Here is a 22437-nt window from a genome sequence, read left to right on the forward strand (position 1 = left end):
AGTCTATAAAATAGGCAGCACATTCATTCTGCTCCATGCACTTTCAAAAATAGCTACTGATACAGAAGAAGCAAAAGCAAGCAGAAGAGAATTCGGGTTTTGTGGCAAGCCAAATGGGAGAGTGGATAACGCAGTGGAGGGTGGAATTTTTGGGGAGGGAATGGAACTTTGTGGATATAGGCTCAGTAGTTGTCGTTTTTAGTTTGCACTGCCTTACTCTTTTAGCTCCATTTCATTTCAACTGGCCTGCATTTTGGGTGGGCAGTTGCACTATATTTTGTTGTAGGTGTGAGTGTAAATCTCTCTTACCATAGGCAACTTTCCCACCGGAGTTTCAAGCTTCCCAAATGGCTTGAATACTTTTTTGCCTATTGTGGGGTTCTATCATTTCAGGTATATTACTTCTGTTTATCTTTTGTAATGTTTTGGTGATGCTAGAGAGATGTACGTGAATCATATTTTGTACATTACATGTTGTGTTCATTGATGATTGAATTCTTTCTTTAAATCATTAAACAAATTCAACCGTTAACCACTACATGATGTAGTCTACAAAATATGATTTAAGAACATGGTCTTCCCAGTATTTTCTTTTGTAATTTTATAGGGAGGGATTTTGTTAGGCTCATTATTTTTTTCTGTTTGCAGAGAAGTCCACTTGAATGGGTGAGCATACACCGATCTCACCACCAATTTACTGATACATTGAAAGATCCTCATAGTCCCGTTAGAGGAATTTGGTATAGTCACATTGGTTGGATCTTCGATTTTCGGTCTCGGTTTGGAAGTGTATGAAACTCTTTAGCTCCCTCATCAGTAATTCTTACATGCAATCAGTAGTATACATATGACTTGTGTATATCGCTCTCATCTCTTGAGGTACACCCACGACTAAGGTGGATTGTAGCCTAGGTAGGTTGTGTTGCGAATTCCTACTGTATTAGGTTATTAGCATATAATTAGGCTACTGCAGCCTATTGTCACCATATATAGCCTACCCAGTTCCACTATTATCATATGTATGTAGTGCATCTTAAGTAATAAATAATTAATATTTTAACTAACTTGATATATCTATTTTCTTTTTATTGCGTTTTTATATATTTTACTTTGAAAAAAAAAAAAAATTAGAGTACTAGTGCTTAGATTTTGATTCAAGTGGAGTTTTGGTATCTAAACCAGATATGTGAATAGTAGTCCTTGAACTCATCACACTAGAGCAAATGTTAATTTGAACATCATTACAACTTTCGTCCAAATAAAAGGTTTCAACTAAAGGGCGAAAAAGGGGCTAAAGTTGTAACAGAGTAACACAAAATAATCATTGCTTTACGTTGTGAAAAGTTCAAGGTTTAATACAAGTGAATTTTTAGTTTGAGGATCAAAACTCCAATTGGATCATATATCAGAAGTCAACGATCCAATTTTTTTACTTTTACTTTTTTATATATATATTTAAGCTGGTTGGAAATTAATTAGTGGAACAGCCATAGAATGTTTGGTTTATTACTAATTAAAATTTTTATTTTTAGGTTGACTATAATGTAACTGTATCTAGACAAAAAAAAATTGATCGCATCATTTTATGGTGATATTTTTTGGCTAGCCCACCAATAAATAATTTCTAGGTCCAACCTAGCTCTTAACATGTCAGATAATAAGAGATAAACACGTAATTGTATATTAGCAGTTTGAAAGGAAAAGACCCCTTTATTCACAGAGCTAAGCAAATTGACATACCAATGATAATTTTTTTGAACTTTGAAATTTCGCAGTATGATGCACGACTTAAGAACGTTGGAGACTTGAAAAGGGATCCTTTCTATAGATTTCTTCATTATACGTACCCCCTTCATGCAATTAGCTTTGGAGCGATACTCTATGCCGTTGGAGGACTACCATTTTTGGTTTGGGGGCTGGTAATTAAATATTGACATTGTTCTTTATTTTTTAGCCTAAAGAACAAATTCAATTGATGGCCATACATATAATTTCTTGAGCTGTGTTTTTCTTTTTTATGGTAGGGTGTGAGGTCAGTAATTTTTCTCCACGCTACTTTTGGAATAAATTCGATTTGCCACACATGGGGACGACAAGTATGGAATACTGGTGATCTGTCTAGAAACAACTGGTATAGTATAGCCATATATCTGTGATGGAAAATCTTCTCCAAGACGTATTGGTAATAGTAAAAATGTACTGAATTTTGATTTGTGTACGTACGCGTAGGTTAATTGGATTGATGGCTCATGGAGAAGGTTGGCACAATAATCACCATGCATTTGAACACTCGGCTCGGCATGGCTTGGAATGGTGGGAAATTGATGTTACATGGTATGTAATAAGATTTCTTGAAATCATCGGTTTGGCAACAGAAGTAAAGCTTCCCACTGAGACTCAGAAGAAACGAAAAGCTTTATTTATAAGCAACAACCTGAACAACCAAATCAGCAAGCTCGAGGAAAAGATTGAAACAGAAATCAACAACGGAAAGATTTGATCAACAAAATCATGGAAGCTTGAATCTCTATCCAGCTATTTAATATGCAGCCCTATATGATCCTCAAAAGAAAAGATATATATGCAGCCTATATATATATATATATACACACTTGTTAATAAGGCTTTACTTTCACTGTACTTTCCTCGACTAATTAATATTATGTATCTAAATTATATTGATCTGGAGTTGTTTACATTACGCCTAGCTTATGAGTATATAAATGTATGCATATACTATGGTATTTAGGCTTTCCCGTATGTCCTACAATTCTATGATAATTATTACAAATATGAAAACCTTATAAGCTTTGTGAAAACATTTGATAATCATGTAAACTATAGGACTATAGTATTTACCTAGAAAATTACAACTCTTAACCACAAGAAGTAATCCTCAAATGAATATAGTATTTACTCTAATTTTGTATCAAATAACTAAATTAAGAACCTAGATGTTAGGCAAGCACATCAATACAACTAATCAACAATGATTAAGAAATCCAACATCTGTAAAAACAATCAGCCAAGGTGATTAATTTGAATTAAACTTGATTTTTATGGGAATTGTTAATAGCACTCCAAAAATCTCATTCTACACTCCTCACAAGTATATTTTTCTTTCTAATTATAGAAAATTTGGAGTGTCAAATGAGATTTTTGAAGTACTAATAACAATTCCCTTTTTTTATTTCTTATCAATAATTGCAGAGAAGAAAAGGCTACAAACTTCGCTTCTTAAATGAAATGGGCGGACTAGAATCAATAAATAGATTTATAAAAAAAAAAATAAAAAATAAAAAAATTAAAAACGCGATTATCTATTAGGGTTTCATCATGCCTAAAAATGTTTATTAGCCTAAGGCCGGTGTTAGATATTAAAAATAACAAACTACTCCTAAAAAAGTCAAGAAAAACTCTATACAAAACAAACTCGTAAATGGCCAAGGACACAAACTAAGAAATAATCCTTCTTCAAAAAGCTAAGAACACTGTCACTTCACACGACTGATTTAAGAAAGTTTTAAGTAGCGCTGCCTAAAACTTCCACGGAGGTAAAACAAAAGAAAAGGACACTTCACACCTCATCAACAACTTTTCCAAATCAACTCTTCCAATTAGGGACAGTCCATTAATGTAGTGGACAAACTTCATGGTAGGAAAACGACCGCCACACGTGCAACAAGTTATAAACTTGAAACATAAAAAAAACCAGCGGGTGAGAGCCCAAAGAGAGAGCTGTCAACATGGGCAGCGCCTCGAACGGTTGCACAATGGCTAAAACCGGAGTACGGCTTTTTTAAGATCAATACTGATGCGGCTTGGTGTAAGAACACTCTGCGTGCAGGCGTGAGCTGGGTTGGCCGTGACTTTGCCTTGCGATTCGTGATGCCTTGCTGGCTTGCATTGACAATGGGTTTGTGAACGTGATTATCGAACCCGATGCCAAGGTGATTATCCAGATGCTCAGGAAGGAACTGACTCATGACTTTAGTCTTGAATGTCTTCTTGGCGACATCACGCTTCTAGAGCGAAGACTGACGTCAGTGACGTTCGCATTTGTGTCTAGGGAGAACAACCGCGCTACTTATTCGGTGGCTAAGTTTGTTTTTAAGGAGAGTCGAGCTTTTGTCTGGGATTGTATTGGCTCAGAATTTTTGTCCAACATTCTAGCTCAGGATGTAAACATTTCTATCGTCTTTAATATATTTCTATCTTCGGAAAAAAAAAGAGTAGACATCACAAATCCAAACAAGAAAAACAGCTGCTAGCTTCTACCTCATAAAAGAAGAATATTAGAAACAATGAAAAAACAAAAAGAAAACTAAAGCACAACAAGACTTGTTCGAAACCCTAGCTGGGAAACACAACTTAATTATAGAATCTCTAATGGAAATCGTAGCTGGGAAACACAACAAAACGCCTTGAAATGGAAATTCTATATTCTTTATTGGCTGGAAAGCTCTCTTCAATAGAAGGATGTAAAATATTCATCTCCACCGAAAAATATAAATAAAAATATAGTTTCCCTAACATTTTCTAAATGTATAATATATTCATCTTTGCTGGAATTTGATAAAACTTGAGAGAAACCTTCTCTCTAAAATCTTAGTCTTCATTACACCCAGATGAAGACGACGACATTTTCTTTTATTTAAAATTTTAATTTGTTTTAACTTTATTAGTTTAATTTTAAATATAAAAACCAGTTTTTTTTTTTTTTTTTTTTTTTTACAGTAATCCACATCTCACTACATGATTGAATTTGTAGGACCCACAAAGTGCCACATCACCCAAAACGTCGGAATAATTAATAAAATTTAAGCATAATGACCAAATTGATATGCGATGGTCAAACTCAACGACCACTACTATTGATTTTCATTGTTAGAGATCAAACTGAGGAGTTATGTCGATCTTAGGACTATTATTTTAGCTAAAAAGCCATCTTTTTATCTTTAGAAAGTGGACCGGTGAGTTACAGAGAGGAAAACAAATGAGGTTCAAAATTTACATTCACATCTTCGGAAGATGCAAAATGAGATATAAATGTTGTATTTACAACTCAGATTTGTATCTCCTCCATTGGAGATACTCTAAGGAAGAGATACGTCGTGTCAGTTCTTGATTTATGAATTAACTTTTGATTAATCAACTCATTTATTTTTGTTAGCAAACTTTAAAAACTTGAGTTGAACGATTAAAGCTAACAATGAATCATGAATTGATTTATAAATTAATTGTTGATTCATCAATATATATGTATATCCAATGCAAGTAAAATGTCTTAAGTTCAACTTCCACAAATTATGTACACAAATATGTTTATGTTTATGTTGAGTTTGATTTCTAATTAGTGATTGACTCATTGAGTAAAATGTCTTTAAATAAAAATAATATAATAAATATAATAACTATTCGTATCCCAGTGAACTGTGGGGGCATGCACGTACTAGCAATTGGATCTGTTAGCTGCAGAGTACCTATCTGATGTGCATGCATTTATAGGGCCACTTGACTTTGCCTTATACGTAACCTTCAATATTGCGTTTCACTTTTTTTATTTTTTATTTTATTTATTCAAAATATAGGATTTTACAGATTAAATTCGAATAGAAAGATTGGCTCTTCCGCCAAAACATTGAATAAGAAATCAGGGCACCGAAAGACTCTTGTATTTAATTTCTTTATCATCTTATTAATAGCCAGCTATTTTGACTTGATCTCTGCGGACTAATTAGTTGCATGTCGTATTACGTAAATTTATTCATGTCCCTTGGTTTCGAAGTTTCAAGAATTTATTCAACCGCTTTCCCTTCCCTTTCCCTTTCCCTTTTCAGGTAGGTGCGTGTATATATATATATATATTTGATCCATTAATTTTAAGTAAAACTAATGAAAGGAGCTTCAAGCTTCAAATTTGAGTTTTAACGATAAGGACAAAATAAAGGATAAAGTAAATAGTATCATGATTGACTTTTTATTGTAAAAATATAATTTTTCGTTAAAATGAACAGTACCGTGTGCTTTTCGTTAAAACTCCTTAATTTTAACCATGAGTTGTTACTTCTTTTGATAAGAAATTGGGGACCTTTCTTAGTTGAGGACCTGCTCGATCGGGGTCGATCTGTACATAGTAAAGGAAGTATTTTTTTCTAGCTTTTGGCTCCTCACCTGACACATATCATAAACGGGAATTGTTTATGGCCCGGTTTGTTTGCTTAGAATCATAAGTTGGAATGGGAAAACATTTCCCGATCTCGCAAGATATATGTTGTGATTAATTGGTATTGGATGAATCTTAGATTTGGAAAGGAAACAAAAAGGTAGGACTTGTTTGGTGGGATTGGATTGGAAGGAATAACTTCCTAATTTTATAGCATATTGGAAGTACAAGTGAACGAGGTTTCATTTGGAGAGGATTAGAAGAGGTAAGACACGAAAATACGCACCCCTTGCAATCCTACCATTTTGGAGAGGCCTGTAAAAGATATGTTTTTTTTTCATGAGTATTAATTTGTATTAAATTGTATTCTACCTTCTAGTTGATCATAATTTTTTTATTTTTCACCTCAACATGTATACTTTGAACTTAGAAAGTTATCGATTCCAATCTAATCCTATTACCAAACCAGTCTGTAGCCCAAGTCAAATTCCATTAGCGTTGATATTAAGAAACACATAAATACATACGTCAATTTGTAACAGAATATACGTTTTTTGTAGGTCCCCAATAATATTGATGATGTTGATGATGAACCATACTGATAGAAACATATGTACATAGGAACCCAGATGATCTTGGGACCCTCCGGAAATAAAAAAAAACGGTTGTGAACGACCTAGAAGGACCACCCTTAACCTTAGACGTCGGAACTATATGGAGAACTGGAATTGCTAAATTATTGTGAAAAATATAATTAGTAGGTATAAGAACCACCGTTAGCTGGATTCTATTCGCCATAAATCTTTAGTGGACTGCATGGGAAAGCGTGGAATGAAACAGGATATTTTCCATCCATTAACTATCTCCACCAAACCTTTATGTTTTTGGTCACCAAACGGTCCAAACCTTATCTGACTATTATTTACTACAATTTAATTAAATTTATCAGAATGTTAATTATTTCAGTCAAATTATGAAAAGAAAAGAAAAAATCACTTTAAAATCAATAGACGGTACAAACGCAACCCCACTAATTTACAAGCCAATGCAAAAAACTATTTTTCCCATAAATGCACGTTATTCATTCTCAACAATTCACTTTTCGATCTTTGGTTTTTAACAAAAAAAATATAAGAATTAATTTGTTTATTTTTGTTTTTATAAATACCAGATCTTTTTACTTTTGGCAAAATTGCAGTTGATCATAAGTTGAGAGCAAGTCTACCCCTAAAAATACGCTGGCATCTAACTATTTAATCCACTCAAATGAATAGTGATTGACCCCAATAAATAGTAATTGGTCAAATGCATCTCTACCCCTAAAAAATGCACTGACACAAAGTCTAATCAATTCGTATTAAAATATTATTATTTAAAAAATAATAATTAAAAAATAGTTTTAATTTCAGATAGGATTTTTAAACAATCTTGTCACGTCACGTGTCATTATCCAAAAGTACTATTTTGTAGATATATTTCCGATAAGATTTTCAACCAATCCCGACGCGCCACCTGTCACTATCTGTTTACAATAATTTTGCCAAGATTTTGATAAGATTTTCAACCAATCTTGTCACGACACCTGTCATATTTGAAAGTACTATTTTGTGGATAGATTTCCGATAAGATTTTTAACCAATCCCGACGTGTCATGTGTCACTATCTATTTACAATAATTTGGCCAAAATTTCGATAAGATTTTCAACCAATCACGTAGTGTCATGTGGCATTATCCAGAACCTCATCCTTTTTTTTTTGTCCATATAAACTCTTCATCTATCCTAATTCATACACCAAACTCAAACTAACTCAGAATCATTCTTCATCGTTTTTAAATCTTGAATTATTACAATGTCTTCTTCAAGGAGATTGTATGAAATTGATGAGCAACAGAAAAAATTGTTGGCTAAATAGGAAGAATTGTTCAATCTCGAGGAAAGTGAAGATGAGATTTTTGTAATGGAAGAGGATGAGGATGATGAACGTAGAAGGCAGAGACCCTTACATTCCCATCATTTCATGGAAGCTATGGGTCAGATATCCAAACCCAGACGTGCGGCAAACTTGGATAGAAAGAGGGAAAGACGAGGTAAATATCTCTTGGAATATTATTTTATCCCTAATAGTTTATTCCCTGATCATATTTTAGACGTCGTTTTAGAATGCAACGAAGTTTGTTAAACAAAATCATGATTACTAATTGCAACCATGATCCATACTGTTGTGCAAAAAAATGATGCGTTTCATGTTCTAGGCCTTCTTCCTGAGCAAAAAATTAATCCTGCCTTGTGGGTGCTTACATACGGAGCATCTGCAGATCAAGTGGATGAGATAGCAAGGATGAGAAAATCAACTGTTCTGGAGTCCCTGATAAGGTCTTGCTCCGCAATCGAAGCCTTGTACAGCAATGAGTACCTCCGGAAACCCACGAAAATGGACATGCAAAAGCTTTTGAAGAAGGGTGAGATGTGAGGACTTTCCTAGCATGATTGGAAGCATCGACTGTATGCACTTGAACCTGGAAAAACTGTCCAAGTGAGTGGCAAGGAGCTTATGTCGACATAAAATGAGCCAAAAGTATCATTTTGGAAGCAATGGCATCATTTGATACATGGATTTGATATGCTTTTTTCAGTTCTCCAAGAGCTCAAAATGACTTCAATGTCCTTGCCTAATCTCCAGTGTTTGACGAGGTGCTGCAAGGAAAAGCACAGAAAGTCACATATTGGGTTAATGGAAATAAATATGAAGAAGTATTACCTAGCATACGGCATTTACCTACTCCACTTGTAAAAAGTCTGAGGAGCTAGGATATGTGTGCTAGGATCTTCGTTGCTAAGATTTGTGTAGCTAGAACCCCCTCCACTTGTTCCCTCGTTTCTTGCATGCCTCCATTGTACCACGTCATCTTTTTTTATGTCCAAAAAAATTTAAAATTTGGAGACATTCCTTCTAGAGGCTTGTTCATAGTATCACGATCAGCTTGAGCCATCCTTTCTTCTTTAAGCATCTCCATTTCTCGATGAGCCACATCACGTTTCTCAGTAACTGCTAAGATTGCTTGCATAGTCACAGCTTTTACCTCATCTCTAGCCGCTTCTCGTGCCATGCTCAGTTCACCTTGACGAGCAAGTTCATCCATATATTTTGTGTAGTCATTCTTGGAAGAACTTTGTGAGACCCCGTATTTTAAAAATAAATATTTATTTAGAGTTTTAGATGCCAATTTTATTGGTAATTAATGGTGCAACATGGAACCTGGAGGTGGCAAGGGTGGGTATGTTTAAGTGCCTAGTCACTTATTGTCACGCCCCAATCCCGACATACGTCCAGAATTGACACGTGACATCACCAAAAATCCGTATCTATTCTATCTCACCTCCGGGATATGGGCAAGCACAACTCAATAATCGAATCACATAGTTATTTTTCGTATGCTTTATGGCTGCATCTAACCTCCCCGTTAGACTGCCTACGTACCCTAAACAGGGATCAAGCCATTCGTAGTTCGTCATGCACAATAATTGACATATAACACAGTCCAATTAAGTCGAAAGGTATAATGTTTCTCAATCAATCAATAGAACTCGACAAGCATGAAATTACTTGACTCAGGGTTACATAACAACCCATCTGAAAATCATGATTTCCCCTCCATCAATATATAGTCAATTATGTCACAACATGATACCGCAATTCACAACATATATCATTTCAAAGAACCAACGATGTACAATACAATTCTCGAGCCAAATTTATCAACAAGTCTAATCATAACAATAACAATGATATCCAACACAACAATCCCACATGACGATTAACATTTCCACTTCATCCATCACATAAATCATCACGTTTCCCACATAAATTCGCGTTTCATAGCGTGTAACATATTTAAGATTAACAAAGTACATATTATTCTTTAGAAATATTAATCAACTAAAATACTCATGATAACTCCACTCATATCCAACGTCATTCCATAATCACATCAATCAATAACACATACCACAAGTCGAAACGCAAGGTTAGAGCAACACAATTCAGTTGAAGACTACATCTTTGGAAAAGGGGATTTTGGACCACCCAACGGACCAAGGCTCCAAAGGGGATTCCGGACCATCACTCAACGGAATCCAAACAGAACTCAGTTCCAATCCACCCAACCGAATTGAACGGAAGTCCAAAAAACATAACAACGGCTCGAATGAACAAGACATGATTCAAGTTACCCAATTCACGAAACTCAACGAAACAAAGCAATATTGAGCAAAAACCACATCACAATGGGTCATCGGTCATTTACTAGACCTCACATCTCCCAAGCAATTCAATATGCGTTTCAATCACATGTCACCACCATTTCCAATACACAAGTCAAATCACATTTCACTTCATCATACTAATCACTATACTTCCGACATTATATTTCAATACGTAGCTTGTAACATATCAAGGAATCACGAAGTACAATATTAACATTTAATTACGTTAATCAATCAGTGAGATGACCTATCATTTCACGAATTTAATTAAAGAACTCTACATAATTCCCAATTTGGGTTAAGAATAATAACATGGTAATTCTAATTTATTTTCACGATATCTATTGTGGGTAATTCCCATCTACTCGAATTTAGGATTCTAAGATCACCTTACGGAATGAACAAGGGCAAGGATTCCAGGACTACTCAACGGAATCCAACAACATTGGGTTCCGGACCACTCAACGGAACCAAAATATCAAGCGGTTTCTCATAATCTACCTAGACCTGTCATATGTACAGTCAATGCCAATATTATGGAATTGGTGCACTGGCAAATCAGGCACTCAGATAAGCTGAGCGGCTCGGGTAAGGGACAATAAAATAAGCATGTGATACAATAATAAAACCAGTCATCATTCATAATTTATAAACCTTGAATATAAATCTTTCATAGGAAATCAATACCAAACTTTTGAAAACTTCGAGGGAGGCACCCAAACATCCAAAAGTTCATTTCAAACGACCATAACATCTCACACCCATATTCACATACACACAATGAAAGTAGAATTAGGCGACACTGTTCATCCAAAACCTACACTTTGCAACCATCTCAAACTAAACTCCATGAACTAAGGTGGATACAATCCCGGACCATCACTCAACGGGATCGCGGAGTAAGAGGGATTCCGGACCATCACTCAACGGGATCGCGGAGTAAGAGGGATTCCGGACCGTCACTCAACGGAATCGCAGAGTGGAGTAGGAAGGATTTCGGACCATCACTCAACGGAATCCAAACCAGGATACGATTCCAGACCATCACTCAACGAAATCGAGGAGTAGAATGTGTAACACCAATCGATAAAACAAGACATGGATCAAGTTACTCAAGGTACAAAGACTCAACGAAACGAGAATGAATAATGACTCGAGGGTTGAAACATGTTTCGAAGCAACAAACCCCATAACAATGGATTAATGGTCCACTACTAGCTCTCGCATTTCATCACATCAATCCAATCATACAATACAAACCATATTTCCAATCCACAAGTCAAATCATACTTACTGAAAATAAATCACTGGCCAGAAATAAAATAACACTTCAATAGAATTCACATTTAATTAACATGGGTCTATGGTGTATGTATATATAATTCACATTTCAATATGCAATTCGAATCACTTTTCCACAAATATTATCCATCCATAATCAAACCACATTTAATAAAAATAGATCGATGGCCAATTATAAAAGAATCACATTTTAATAGCTTAGTTTGGTTAGTAATGTGTGCTACTTGTATTTATACTCTTGATTGTACTTTTGTGTTCCGATTAGGCTCTTCAAAGGAACAAAATTAATATTATCTAAAGAAAGTACACTGATTATGGAATCTACCACTCAAATAATATCACTCAATTAGTAGTAAAGAAGATTAGAAAGGAATCTGGAAAAGAAAATAGGTGTGGCAAAAAAAAGTACTCTACTTCTCCACAAAATCTGCAGAAAACAGCACTATTAGACCAAGTTTAGGCTCCCTTTGGAACATTCCAAACTAAACCAAATCATATGATATTGTATGGGTTTTGAAGCTTGTGTTCTGTACTTTAAAAGCATACAAAGTTTGTAGAAAACGGAGCTCTAAATTGGAAGTTATGCCAAAGGAAAAACGGAGTCTTGAAACTGGAAACCCAATTTCTGCTGCTGTTTGGCAGCCCGCGACCCAAACTTAAAGAAGGTTTCGATCAACCAAAACTCAATGAATGAGTGAAAACAATTGGGTTACGATCATGAGCTATATGTACTTTCAACACACTAAAAATTGTCTCTTCTCCAAAGGAGCATATGGACTTTAGGCGAACCACTAAAATTTCTAGTTAGTCCATTACAAATTCGGTTTTGGAGCAGGGGTAACATAAAGGCATTTTGGTGCATTTTGGAGCAATTTTGGACACTATGTGGATAGCTTACATTTGGGCTAACATGGATGGACGAATTTTGACTTCAAGAGGCTAGAAATGTGATAAGAAGAGGAAGGAATAAGCTTGTCACTAGCCGTCCTACCTTGTCTCCTAGCCGTCCTAGCTTGTCATTAGCCGTCCTACCTTGTCTCCTAGCCGTCCTACCTTGTCTCCTAGCCGTCCTACCTTGTCTCCTAGCCGTCCTAACTTGTCACTAGCCATCCTACCTTGTCTCCTAGCCGTCCTAGCTTGTCACTAGCCGTCCTACCTTGTCTCCTAGCCGTCCTACCTTGTCTCCTAGCCGTCCTAGCTTGTCACTAGCCGTCCTAGCTTGTCACTAGCCGTCCTACCTTGTCTTCTACCTTGTCCAAGCTACACACTTGTATCCCTTAAGTGTTTCATGTATATATATCCTTGTAATCCTGAAAGGGGATCACTCATTCACCCAATTTTCGTCCATTCATCTAGCCACACCATTCTACACATCCTAAAATCCTAGAAACACAATTCCAGCCAACACTACACCTTGCCGTGCCTATCCTCCATCCAATTCCATAATCCCTGATCCTAAAACACATCCCAACCATCTCATCCACCTTTGTGTCGTAGCAAGGAGAAAGAAGGAAGGACTCTTGGATGCTCAAGCTTCGTCGTTGGTGCATTCTAGGTGTAATTCGTTTTATGATTTCAATGTTTAATTTATTTTCCTTTCATTTTGCTATGAACATGAGTGGCTAAACCCCTATTGGTTAGGGGTGATTTCGAAGCCATAACTATGTGTGCAAGTTGATTTGATAAATTCCAGTTATGAGTTCTTGAATTGTAAATGCAATTGGCTTAACTGTGCGAGTAATAACGTATTTGTGTTTGTTAATTAGGGGTCGACACTTAATTGGCTTGCATGAATATGATGCTAGAATATAAGTTTGTTTCACATAATTGTCACACACTTATATTCACAAGTAGTGAAGGTTGCTAGTCACAATCGCGTTAAGTTCAATTCCTAGCATAAGTGTCATGATGTCATAGTCACAAGTGCTTTGTCAATGCTTATAGTTTTCATTGAACGTAATGATCTTTGATTGTATCTTTATTATGATGTCATGTAAGGAACTTTTGAAGAATGCTTTGGGTTGTCGTATGATGTCATCCAATTCAATAACACAAGGAAAACTTGAGAATTAACTAGTGATGTCACGGTTAATTTGGGGCATTGTCATTCATAATTCTATGAAGGAATAACTGGAAATCGAGTCATTTGCATACTTGTCATGTGTGGAGAAAGAACCCCTAACTAGTCCATCATCCATTAAAAACCCCAAAAACGTTTCAAAATCAGTTTTACTTTGCAATCTGTTTTCTCAACTTTAATTTCGTCCAAATCAAATCCCCCTTTACTTTGAAGTCTCAATTTAGTTAGAAATTGTTTTGGTTCATGTTTTTAAGTGTTTTGAGTCAAGTTTGAAATTAAGAGCCAAGAAGGCTACTCGAAACTTGAGTTTCTTTGCAAGAAATCAATTTTCTGCAACTTACGTAACAACCCACTTCCAATTCATATAACAAATCCCAAAATACTTCCAGGTAGTCCAGAAGTCATGTATACAACATCCAAAACTAACATGACTCAAAATTAACAAGAAATTGACCTTTTGAACCAAACCCTTGATCAAGAAATTTGATCTACACACCCAACAATTGAATCTTTGGAAACCAAGCTAGACATAGGTTCACATGGTCACTAGAAGGTATTTAAAACCTAGACAACACTCGTGAACGATCCCACGCACCGCCACACGTGGTGGAAGTCAAGATGGAGGGTTTACAAACCCTGAATTTCAACATTAACTAGAGGAGCTCAAATTTACGTGGTAGCTAGAGCTCAACAAGGGAAACACTTTTCACAACTAGGCCGACGATAAATTCTAACCGGAAACCGTCCAATTTCACCAGAGAAAACCGGATTTCTAGGTGTTCTAAACACCCAACTCTAAAACGAATACGAAAGCACAAACTAAGCATACCCACTTGAAGATTATGAAGAGTAGATGAAGTTTGATACCTCACTCGAAGGAAATCGTTGCCGGAATCGCCGAAAAAATGATAAAACCGCCGGAAAAGTCGTGGACTTTGAGACCTCGAACTGCAAAGATGGAAAAGAAAAGGGAAAATCTAACATCATAGAGATGTAGGGCTCGTCAAGAGCTTTCCATGACACCAAGATCATCCAAAACGGAGCTCGGATTAAAAAGATATAAGCGGGTCAAGTTTTGTAGGTTTATGGGTCAATTTCTCCCTAAAAACGGGTTAGGCAGCTCTTCCCCCCCCCCCCCCCCCATTTTTCCGAAAAACTCTCCCCTCCTTTCCGGGAGGTTTCCCTCCCATTTAAATTATAGCAATTTGGTAATATTACCAAAATGCCACCAACTTTAAACGACTCTAACTTCTCCATTCGGACTCGGAAATAAGATCTGTTTACGCCTACGCGCTCATGGAATCAAACTCTACCTAACCAATTCAAGAGTTGACCAAAAAGGTCGAGAAAATTAGAAATGACTAAAGTACCCCTCACTTCGTTTTCTTAAATTTGGAGAAATAAAGAACTAGTTCCAATCAAATCTTCGAAATACGTCAAGAATAAAATAAAATAATAATTTTAGGGACGGATATCACACTTATATTTCTTACACGTGTGATTATAGGTTTGATGAATAAGCAGTATAGGTTGCTTACTCTTCATCAAAAAGTGGTTGCGTGGAAAGATTTTAGGACACCAGTTTATCCTTGTCTTTGAGACTGCCAAAACCATCCAATTGCAACTAAGTTGTTCCCGACTTCCCTAACCTATAAAGAGGAGCTTTGCTCCATTTTTATTGGAAATAAGGCAGCATGCAAAGTGTTGGTGTTCACGTAGAAAGAAAGAGAGTTTAAAGTTAGAGTTTGATGGGTTGATCTTGTTAGTTGGGTTGTCTTGCCAAGGTTCTGATAATTGAGGTGAGTGGTTTATGTAATGTGTTTCAAAGTATTCTTATTTTTTGATAATTGAAAACCACGAACTATTGTGGGTTTTATCTATTTATAAATCTCTATCTATTTTAAGTCAAGCATGTTGGATTTGTTGAAATGCTTTTGGAATTATTAATATGGTGATATGTGGATTATTTGGATATGTTCATGGAGCATGAGAACTTTAGTGTTGCATTAATATAAGGGATAAATATAAACACGGAGACATTAGGGCGGAAAGGCCAGTAGGGGTCACATGGTGAGTTACAATTTATGAAGGATATAATGAACACATAAAGGGATGATGTGATATGAAATTACGTGGTTAAAACTTTGATATTATTATTGTATTTTCTAGAGTGTGTAAAAAGGCATCGCTTGACTGGCATATTACATGTTCTACTCACTGAGCGATGGTGGTTGTTGTTCACCCCTCACCTATTATTTTACAGATGAGTTATTTGGCAAGACAGGTGATAGACAAACTGAGGTTGTGTTAGACGAGGGATATAAGAGTTTTAATTTATTATTTTTGTACCCCCTGTAAGGATTTTGGAGTTATTTTAATAAGAGGAGTTCATTTTCCAACCCGTGTCAATTTCTTTTTATTTATTGAGCTTTTAACTCAAATTTCAGATTCAGGTTCGAGTTTTTATTACTGATCTCGAGTTTAGGGCATGACAAACTTCATTTTTTCTTTACCACCTTTTTACCTTGAGGCCTTAGGGACTGACAAATCGACTTCGGCAATGCTTCAGGCGTCCTTTCCTGCTCTTCAAATGTGTCGCCTTCCTATTCGGTTGGGTCTGCTTCTGGCGAACTGTGTAAAGGGATATCGTGCATAACAACTTCTGGACCGGTTGGCACAAGTTTGTATCTAGGACAATCTTTGACAACATTCCAACATTCCCATCTGCTGAATGATTTGTTGTGGTTTTTCACATTGTACCATACTTGTGCTTGAAGTGTCTATAAAACGTAGGATAAGACAATATTATAAAATGCGGGTGTAATACAAATAAATAATTAAAAATATTGATGCGGGTGGAATACAAATAAATAAATAAAAATATTGTCACCTGATCCGCTAAACTTCTTGCACTACTCAGATTAGAGGAAGCATGAGAGAGGGTGCTTTTTCCAACTAGTAAGCGAGTTGTTGAGTTTTTTTTCCAATGACCTTGAATTCCTTGACTACTTCTTACGTCTTTTTCAAGCTTATCGCAAAACGCTTGTAGTAATTCTACTCCACAATTCTCGCAACTACATCTCATTACTCGTAATCGGATCATGAGTAATTTGAACCCAGTATTCACACAATGTAACATATTTGATGACCTTCCACTTAGCCATTTTTTGCACAGGAAAGTATATCAAAGCTTTGGTTGAAAGTTTTGAAAATATTGAAATGTGGTGTAAGATGGAAGATGATGGTTATGTATTTATAGAAAAAAATAATAAATTTTTGTTTTATTTCAAATCATTTTTAATAATTTTTATTAAGTTAATTAATATAGACCGTTGGATTTAAAAAAGATTGAAATCTAACAACCCAGATTTGGACATGTGGCCAACGGTCATAATTTTAACTGTTTGCTTTTCTTCTTTCTTTTTTTTTAAAGTTTTTTGGCTGAAAATCGTGGACCATTGATTTAGGAATCAGACGGCCAAGAACGCGTCACGTCACTAGCTGTTGGTTTTGAATTTCAAATTTTTTTTACCATTGGAAATCCAACGGCTGAAGACGCATCACGTGGCTTCTCCTAGCTCCCGATTATTGTGCCTACAATGGCGAGCCTGCCCTTTTTTTTTCTATCGGGAACGCACGCCCACTCGTGCTTGTTTCCCACACGCCTGATGCAAAAAAAAAAGGAGTGAGCCTTACTGACGCCAACGTGATGTCACATAAGCTGGAACATTGCTTAATATGTTTTGGGCCAGCCTACAAACTGGCTTGAGTTGGGTGCCAACCTAGCTAGAGTAGATTTTGATAGTGCCAGCCTATTTTTAAGGCTTTGAACCAGCCTATCTCCACGAACTGGAGTTGCTCTGAGGGTGCAGGGACCCTACTGCTCTGCAAATAGCAGCATCCATGCATTAATTAGATTGCTTCACCTTTTCATATCTTCCATTGTCCATCTCAATGACCAACTACTATGATTTTCTCAGCGATACATCTTGACTGGCTTTTATTACTTTTAAACCGCGAACCAAACCCTCCATTTATTTATTTTTTCTTTTTGCATGCAAGTCATTAGCTATTTGTATTTCTTTGCAATTCTTGGATTGTATTAACAAACATTATATCATGAACCTTATTTAATTTGAATGTATGTATAAATAATAATGGTAAATAAAAAGGATGTTAACAAACTTCGACCCAATTAACTCTAAAAATGTAAAAGAAAACAAGTTGTACCAAATCGCCCAATAGTGCATGCACGGGTTGCTTTGGTTCAGTTTCACTTTGTGGTTTTAGTTAAACCCGAACCAAACTGATCCATGGTTTAGTTTCACTCATTGGTTTGGGGGTTGAAGCTCATTCAAACACCAACAAGATCCTCTCATGATTCTTTTTGTGAAAATCTCGAGGATTCGTGAATTGTGTTCATTTATCGTACATTGTGCAGTCAATTTTCGTCAAGTACTGTTTATGTCAATTTTAAATAAAAAAATTTAAAATGATTCATGACCACACGATGTACGATGACCAGACATGATTCACTCATCTCTGAAATCCTCACAAAGAGAATCCGAAGAAGATCCAAATTTATTCAAACCGGTTTGTATGCCAGGCCTGTTGCAAATGTCTCACCAATTTGACGTATGCACGAAATAGGCCAACTGGTCAAGATCCACTTCTACAGGCAAGATTCTTTCCATACAAATTATGGTTTTCAATTTGTAAATTTAAATTGAAAATTTTGGTTGGATTGTTTATATGATGTCAGCCCAAATTATAGGCCCACCACTTAATTGTGCCTAACTTTTTGGGCCTTTAGTAACCAATGCACCTGTAAAGAGAAGAGAAATGGTAAAGGAGAATATTTCAAAGTGGAACTTTTTATGAACCATCTACCATATTATAAAACGCGGTAATACAAGTTACATGGTTGCTGCCAGTGTTCAAAGAAAGCAGTATGCAAAAATAAAACAACCCAATGGAACTACCTAATCACTTCTTTGGCAAATAACTTATTACACTCTAGCACTCACTAACTACAACTCTAGCTTGCTAATGGCATTGAAAAACTTAATTGTTACGTGTTTCATACCATTTTTTTTTTTTTTTTTGCATTGTCCAACATTACACGTGTTGAGAAATGCTGAAAGATAGGGTATAAGTTCTTACCGTTGATGGTCTTTCCTTCTGCAAAGGTTAAGGACATTCTAGAAAATACCACATACGCTTCTAAATCGGGGCATAAAACTAATCCATGGATCACCATAATCCACTCTTGTCATGGGAAGGTACTAGACTACACATTTATTCTCAAAATAGCAAAGGACTAGAATCCCTTTACGTCCCATTCCCAACGGGTTAAGATTATGCACCCAAATTTCATTCTCATTCCAACATACAACACCCCAACCGAATTCGTTGATTCAATTGAGATTTGATTAGTGAAAACATGCAAGGGACTTGGTTAATCAAACATGTGCGAATCTCGGTCACGTCCACAAAGGCATTTCCCTCTTCTCCACCACCCAAATTATTTCCAAACTCCCACAACCTTCTCCACCCTCCTATCAAAACCAAAAACTTGTTCCGCTCATTCGGATTCCAATCCCAAATCCAACAAAAAAGAAACAATTCTACACCAAAGCATCGCAAAACACCACTCAATTCACTACCCAAAGTCGTTATTTCAATCTCACAATCGTCGGACATGAGTTAGGCTTGGTCAGGATATTGTGTCTGCCTTCTTGCATGGAACTCAATTTTTCTACTCATAAACTAGAGTAGTTTAGAATTTTGTGTTGTTAGAAGAAAATTTCTATTATGATTAAATTCATCATCGTCAACAATTGTGCTTAGGCTTGGCTAAGGTGGCGTGTTTGCCTCCTTACGCCTAATTTTAACCCTGATTAGAGCAATATAGAATATCGCATTGTAAAATCTCATTGTAGTTGATTCATCAAGATCGTTAGCAAAAAGATGCCAAGCAAGCTAAACAAAGCAATTGGGGCAGTGAAGGACCAAACGAGCATAAGCCTACCCAAGGTCTACAACAACAACTCGACCAACCTCGAAGTCACATTCCTCAAAGCCACGTCCCATGACGTCGTCCCCATCGAAGACAATTACATCAATAAATTCTCACGCTCATTACGTCCCACAAGTCGTACGCATCCTCCTGCGCCCAAGCAACCGCCAAGCGCATCGGCAAAACCCGCAACTGGATCGTCGCGCTCAAATCCCTCATGCTCGTCCTCCGCATCTTCCAGGACGGCGACCCCTATTTTCCAATCGAAGTCCTCCACGCCATGAAGCGCGGCGCCAAAATCCTCAACCTCTCCAACTTCCGCGACGACTCCAACTCTTGCCCGTGGGACTACACCGCCTTCGTCCGCACCTTCGCTCTCTACCTCGACGAGCGGCTGGACTGCTTCCTCACCGGGAAGCTCCAGCGGCGGTTCACCTACCAGCGCGACCAGGAATTCAATAACAACCGGAGAAGCCGCCAGTCGAACGAACCTGTCGTCCGCAACATGAAGCCGGCGGTGCTGCTTGATCGAATCCACTACTAGCAGAAACTGCTCGACTAGAGTGATCGACGCGACGCCAACGGGGGCTGCCAAAATGAATCGGTTGGTGTTGATCTCGCTCTACGCGATCGTTCAAGAGACGTATGATCTGTACCGGGACATATCCGATAGCTTAGCTCTGCTTTTAGACAGCTTCTTCCATCTGCAATACCAGTCGTGCGTGAACGCCTTTCACGCCTGCGTGAAAGCCTCGAAGCAATTTGAGGAGCTCGCGTCGTTCTATGCACTCTGTAAGAGCTTGGGGGTCGGGCGGACCTCGGAGTATCCGAGCGTGCAGAAAATTTCGGAAGAGCTTATGGAGACGCTACAGGAGTTTCTGAAGGATCAGGCTTCGTTTCCGGGTCGGTCGCCGCTGACTCATTTGCAAATTGGTTCAGATCAAATGGCAGCGGAGGAGGGTGAGGATAAAGGACTTAGCTTTGAACCGGATGAATTCGCTTCTTCTGAGCAATTCGAGGCGTCGGAGAGAGGTTCTGCTTTTGGTTCGGCTTGTACTTCGTTGGAGGATTTGATGAGTGTTGCCAACCAAAACGGAATGTAAGCCCGTCTTGGTCGGCGGAGCAAGACTTTATAACTCCGAGGAACAACCGAATAAGACCCCGGAGAATGAATCCATCAGACGGGCAAATAGGAATGGATCAACCCAATCCTTGCCGGCTGAGGTTAATCGACCTCAGCCAGCGAGTTTTGAGTTTGGTCTTGTTTCTTTTGACGACTGGCCGCCGCAACGGGATCAAATAAAGAAACAAGAAAAAAGAGTAAACGAAATATTCGAAGTCGGAAATCAAGAGGGTTCGGAACAAGGATGGGAGCTTGTTCTGTTCGAGTCTGCAAGTAATCAACCGCCATTGCAAGCATCATCGCCGCTACCAGCTTCTGCTAATAATTTGTTTGATTCATCAAACTTTGACAGTTTGTTTCAGCAATCTTCAGTGCCCCAACACCAATACAATCCGTTTCTTCAAGACACAATACCAATCGAGAGCTTCGCAACCTCTTCAAGTTCGAATACCGCCACCAGCAATGGCTTTGGAAATTTCGGAGACGATTTGTTTTCTTTCCCTACTACATCTCAAACACCGGCACCAAGATTTTGCATGCAGAATTCCAATGGTGGCACAATAGCGCCAACGTTTCGCACGCAAAATACAAATATACAACGACGGTATCGACATTGCATGCGCATACTACAAATAATACCACAATGGCACCGCCATTTGGCGCGCCAAGTCCAAAAGGGAGCACAATTTCACCAACATTGTGGTCACAGCACACCAGTAAAAGCACAATGTCACCGACATTTGGCGCGCCAAGTCCAGAAGGGAGCACAATTTCACCAACATTGTGGTCACAGCACACCAACGAAAGCAAAATGGCACCAACATTTGGCGCGTGGAGCATGAATGAGTCCACAACAGCGCCAACATTTTGTGCTCGGAGTCCGGTAGAATGGCAGTGGCACCTACATTTAGCGAGCAGAGTATTAATCACACCAAAACAGCACTGCCGGTTTGTACTCAAGAGTCCAAAAGAGAAAACAGCGGCAACACCAACATTTTGGGCACGGGATACAAATGAGGGCGCATATGCACCAACATTTTGCACGGTGACTCATTATAACGAGAGTGTAACACCAACATTTCGTGCTGAAAATCGTAATGACACAATTGTGCACCTACATTTCGTGGTGAAACTCGTAATGACACAATTGTGGCACTTGCACTTCACACAGACGATGCTAATGAGTTTCTGGCTGCACCAACTTTCCTTGCGCGGAGTGAAAACGGGCGGGGTACTATAGAAGATGACCCATTTGCAACGTTCTCAAACGTTAGAAGTAGTAGTGAACCTATGTGTAACGGATCGATGAATCGAGAAAGTATTGTTGCATCAACAAAGACTATGGTTGGAATAGCAAAACAAGATTATTGCTAAACACATGTCTTGACTTGAGATTATTCTGTAAATGCTAGACCTTGAGATTAATTTAAGTCAAATTTAATTATCTTGTAATTAAAATCTTGATCATTCTCTTTGGCAGAG

General features: G+C 37.5%; 1 protein-coding gene, 1 long non-coding RNA gene and 1 pseudogene across 2 annotated transcripts; 2 read left to right on the forward strand and 1 right to left on the reverse strand.

Moving 5' to 3' along the window:
* The first annotated feature begins 32 nt into the window (after nucleotides 1–32).
* Nucleotides 33–2504, forward strand: LOC125474719 (palmitoyl-monogalactosyldiacylglycerol delta-7 desaturase, chloroplastic-like). Its single transcript, XM_048578700.1, is given in 6 exon segments — nucleotides 33–260; nucleotides 262–393; nucleotides 649–789; nucleotides 1776–1919; nucleotides 2025–2131; nucleotides 2230–2504. Coding segments are annotated over 6 exon segments (942 nt in total). The 5' UTR covers nucleotides 33–113; the 3' UTR covers nucleotides 2501–2504.
* Nucleotides 2505–8277: 5773 nt separating this feature from the next.
* On the reverse strand, nucleotides 8278–10060 carry LOC125474942. The gene is made up of 2 exons (XR_007256330.1): nucleotides 8945–10060; nucleotides 8278–8862 (listed from the first exon to the last, which is right to left on the reverse strand). It is a non-coding gene; the product is annotated as an uncharacterized LOC125474942 (long non-coding RNA).
* A 9654-nt stretch (nucleotides 10061–19714) lies between these two features.
* On the forward strand, nucleotides 19715–22342 carry LOC125474720 (annotated as a pseudogene).
* The last annotated feature ends 95 nt before the right edge of the window (nucleotides 22343–22437 follow it).

Source organism: the organism of the source record quoted next, unplaced genomic scaffold, assembly GCF_019419815.1.
Source record: "Pyrus x bretschneideri cultivar Hongxiangsu unplaced genomic scaffold, Pyrus_bretschneideri_v1 Contig13, whole genome shotgun sequence".
NCBI lineage: Eukaryota > Viridiplantae > Streptophyta > Magnoliopsida > Rosales > Rosaceae > Pyrus > Pyrus x bretschneideri.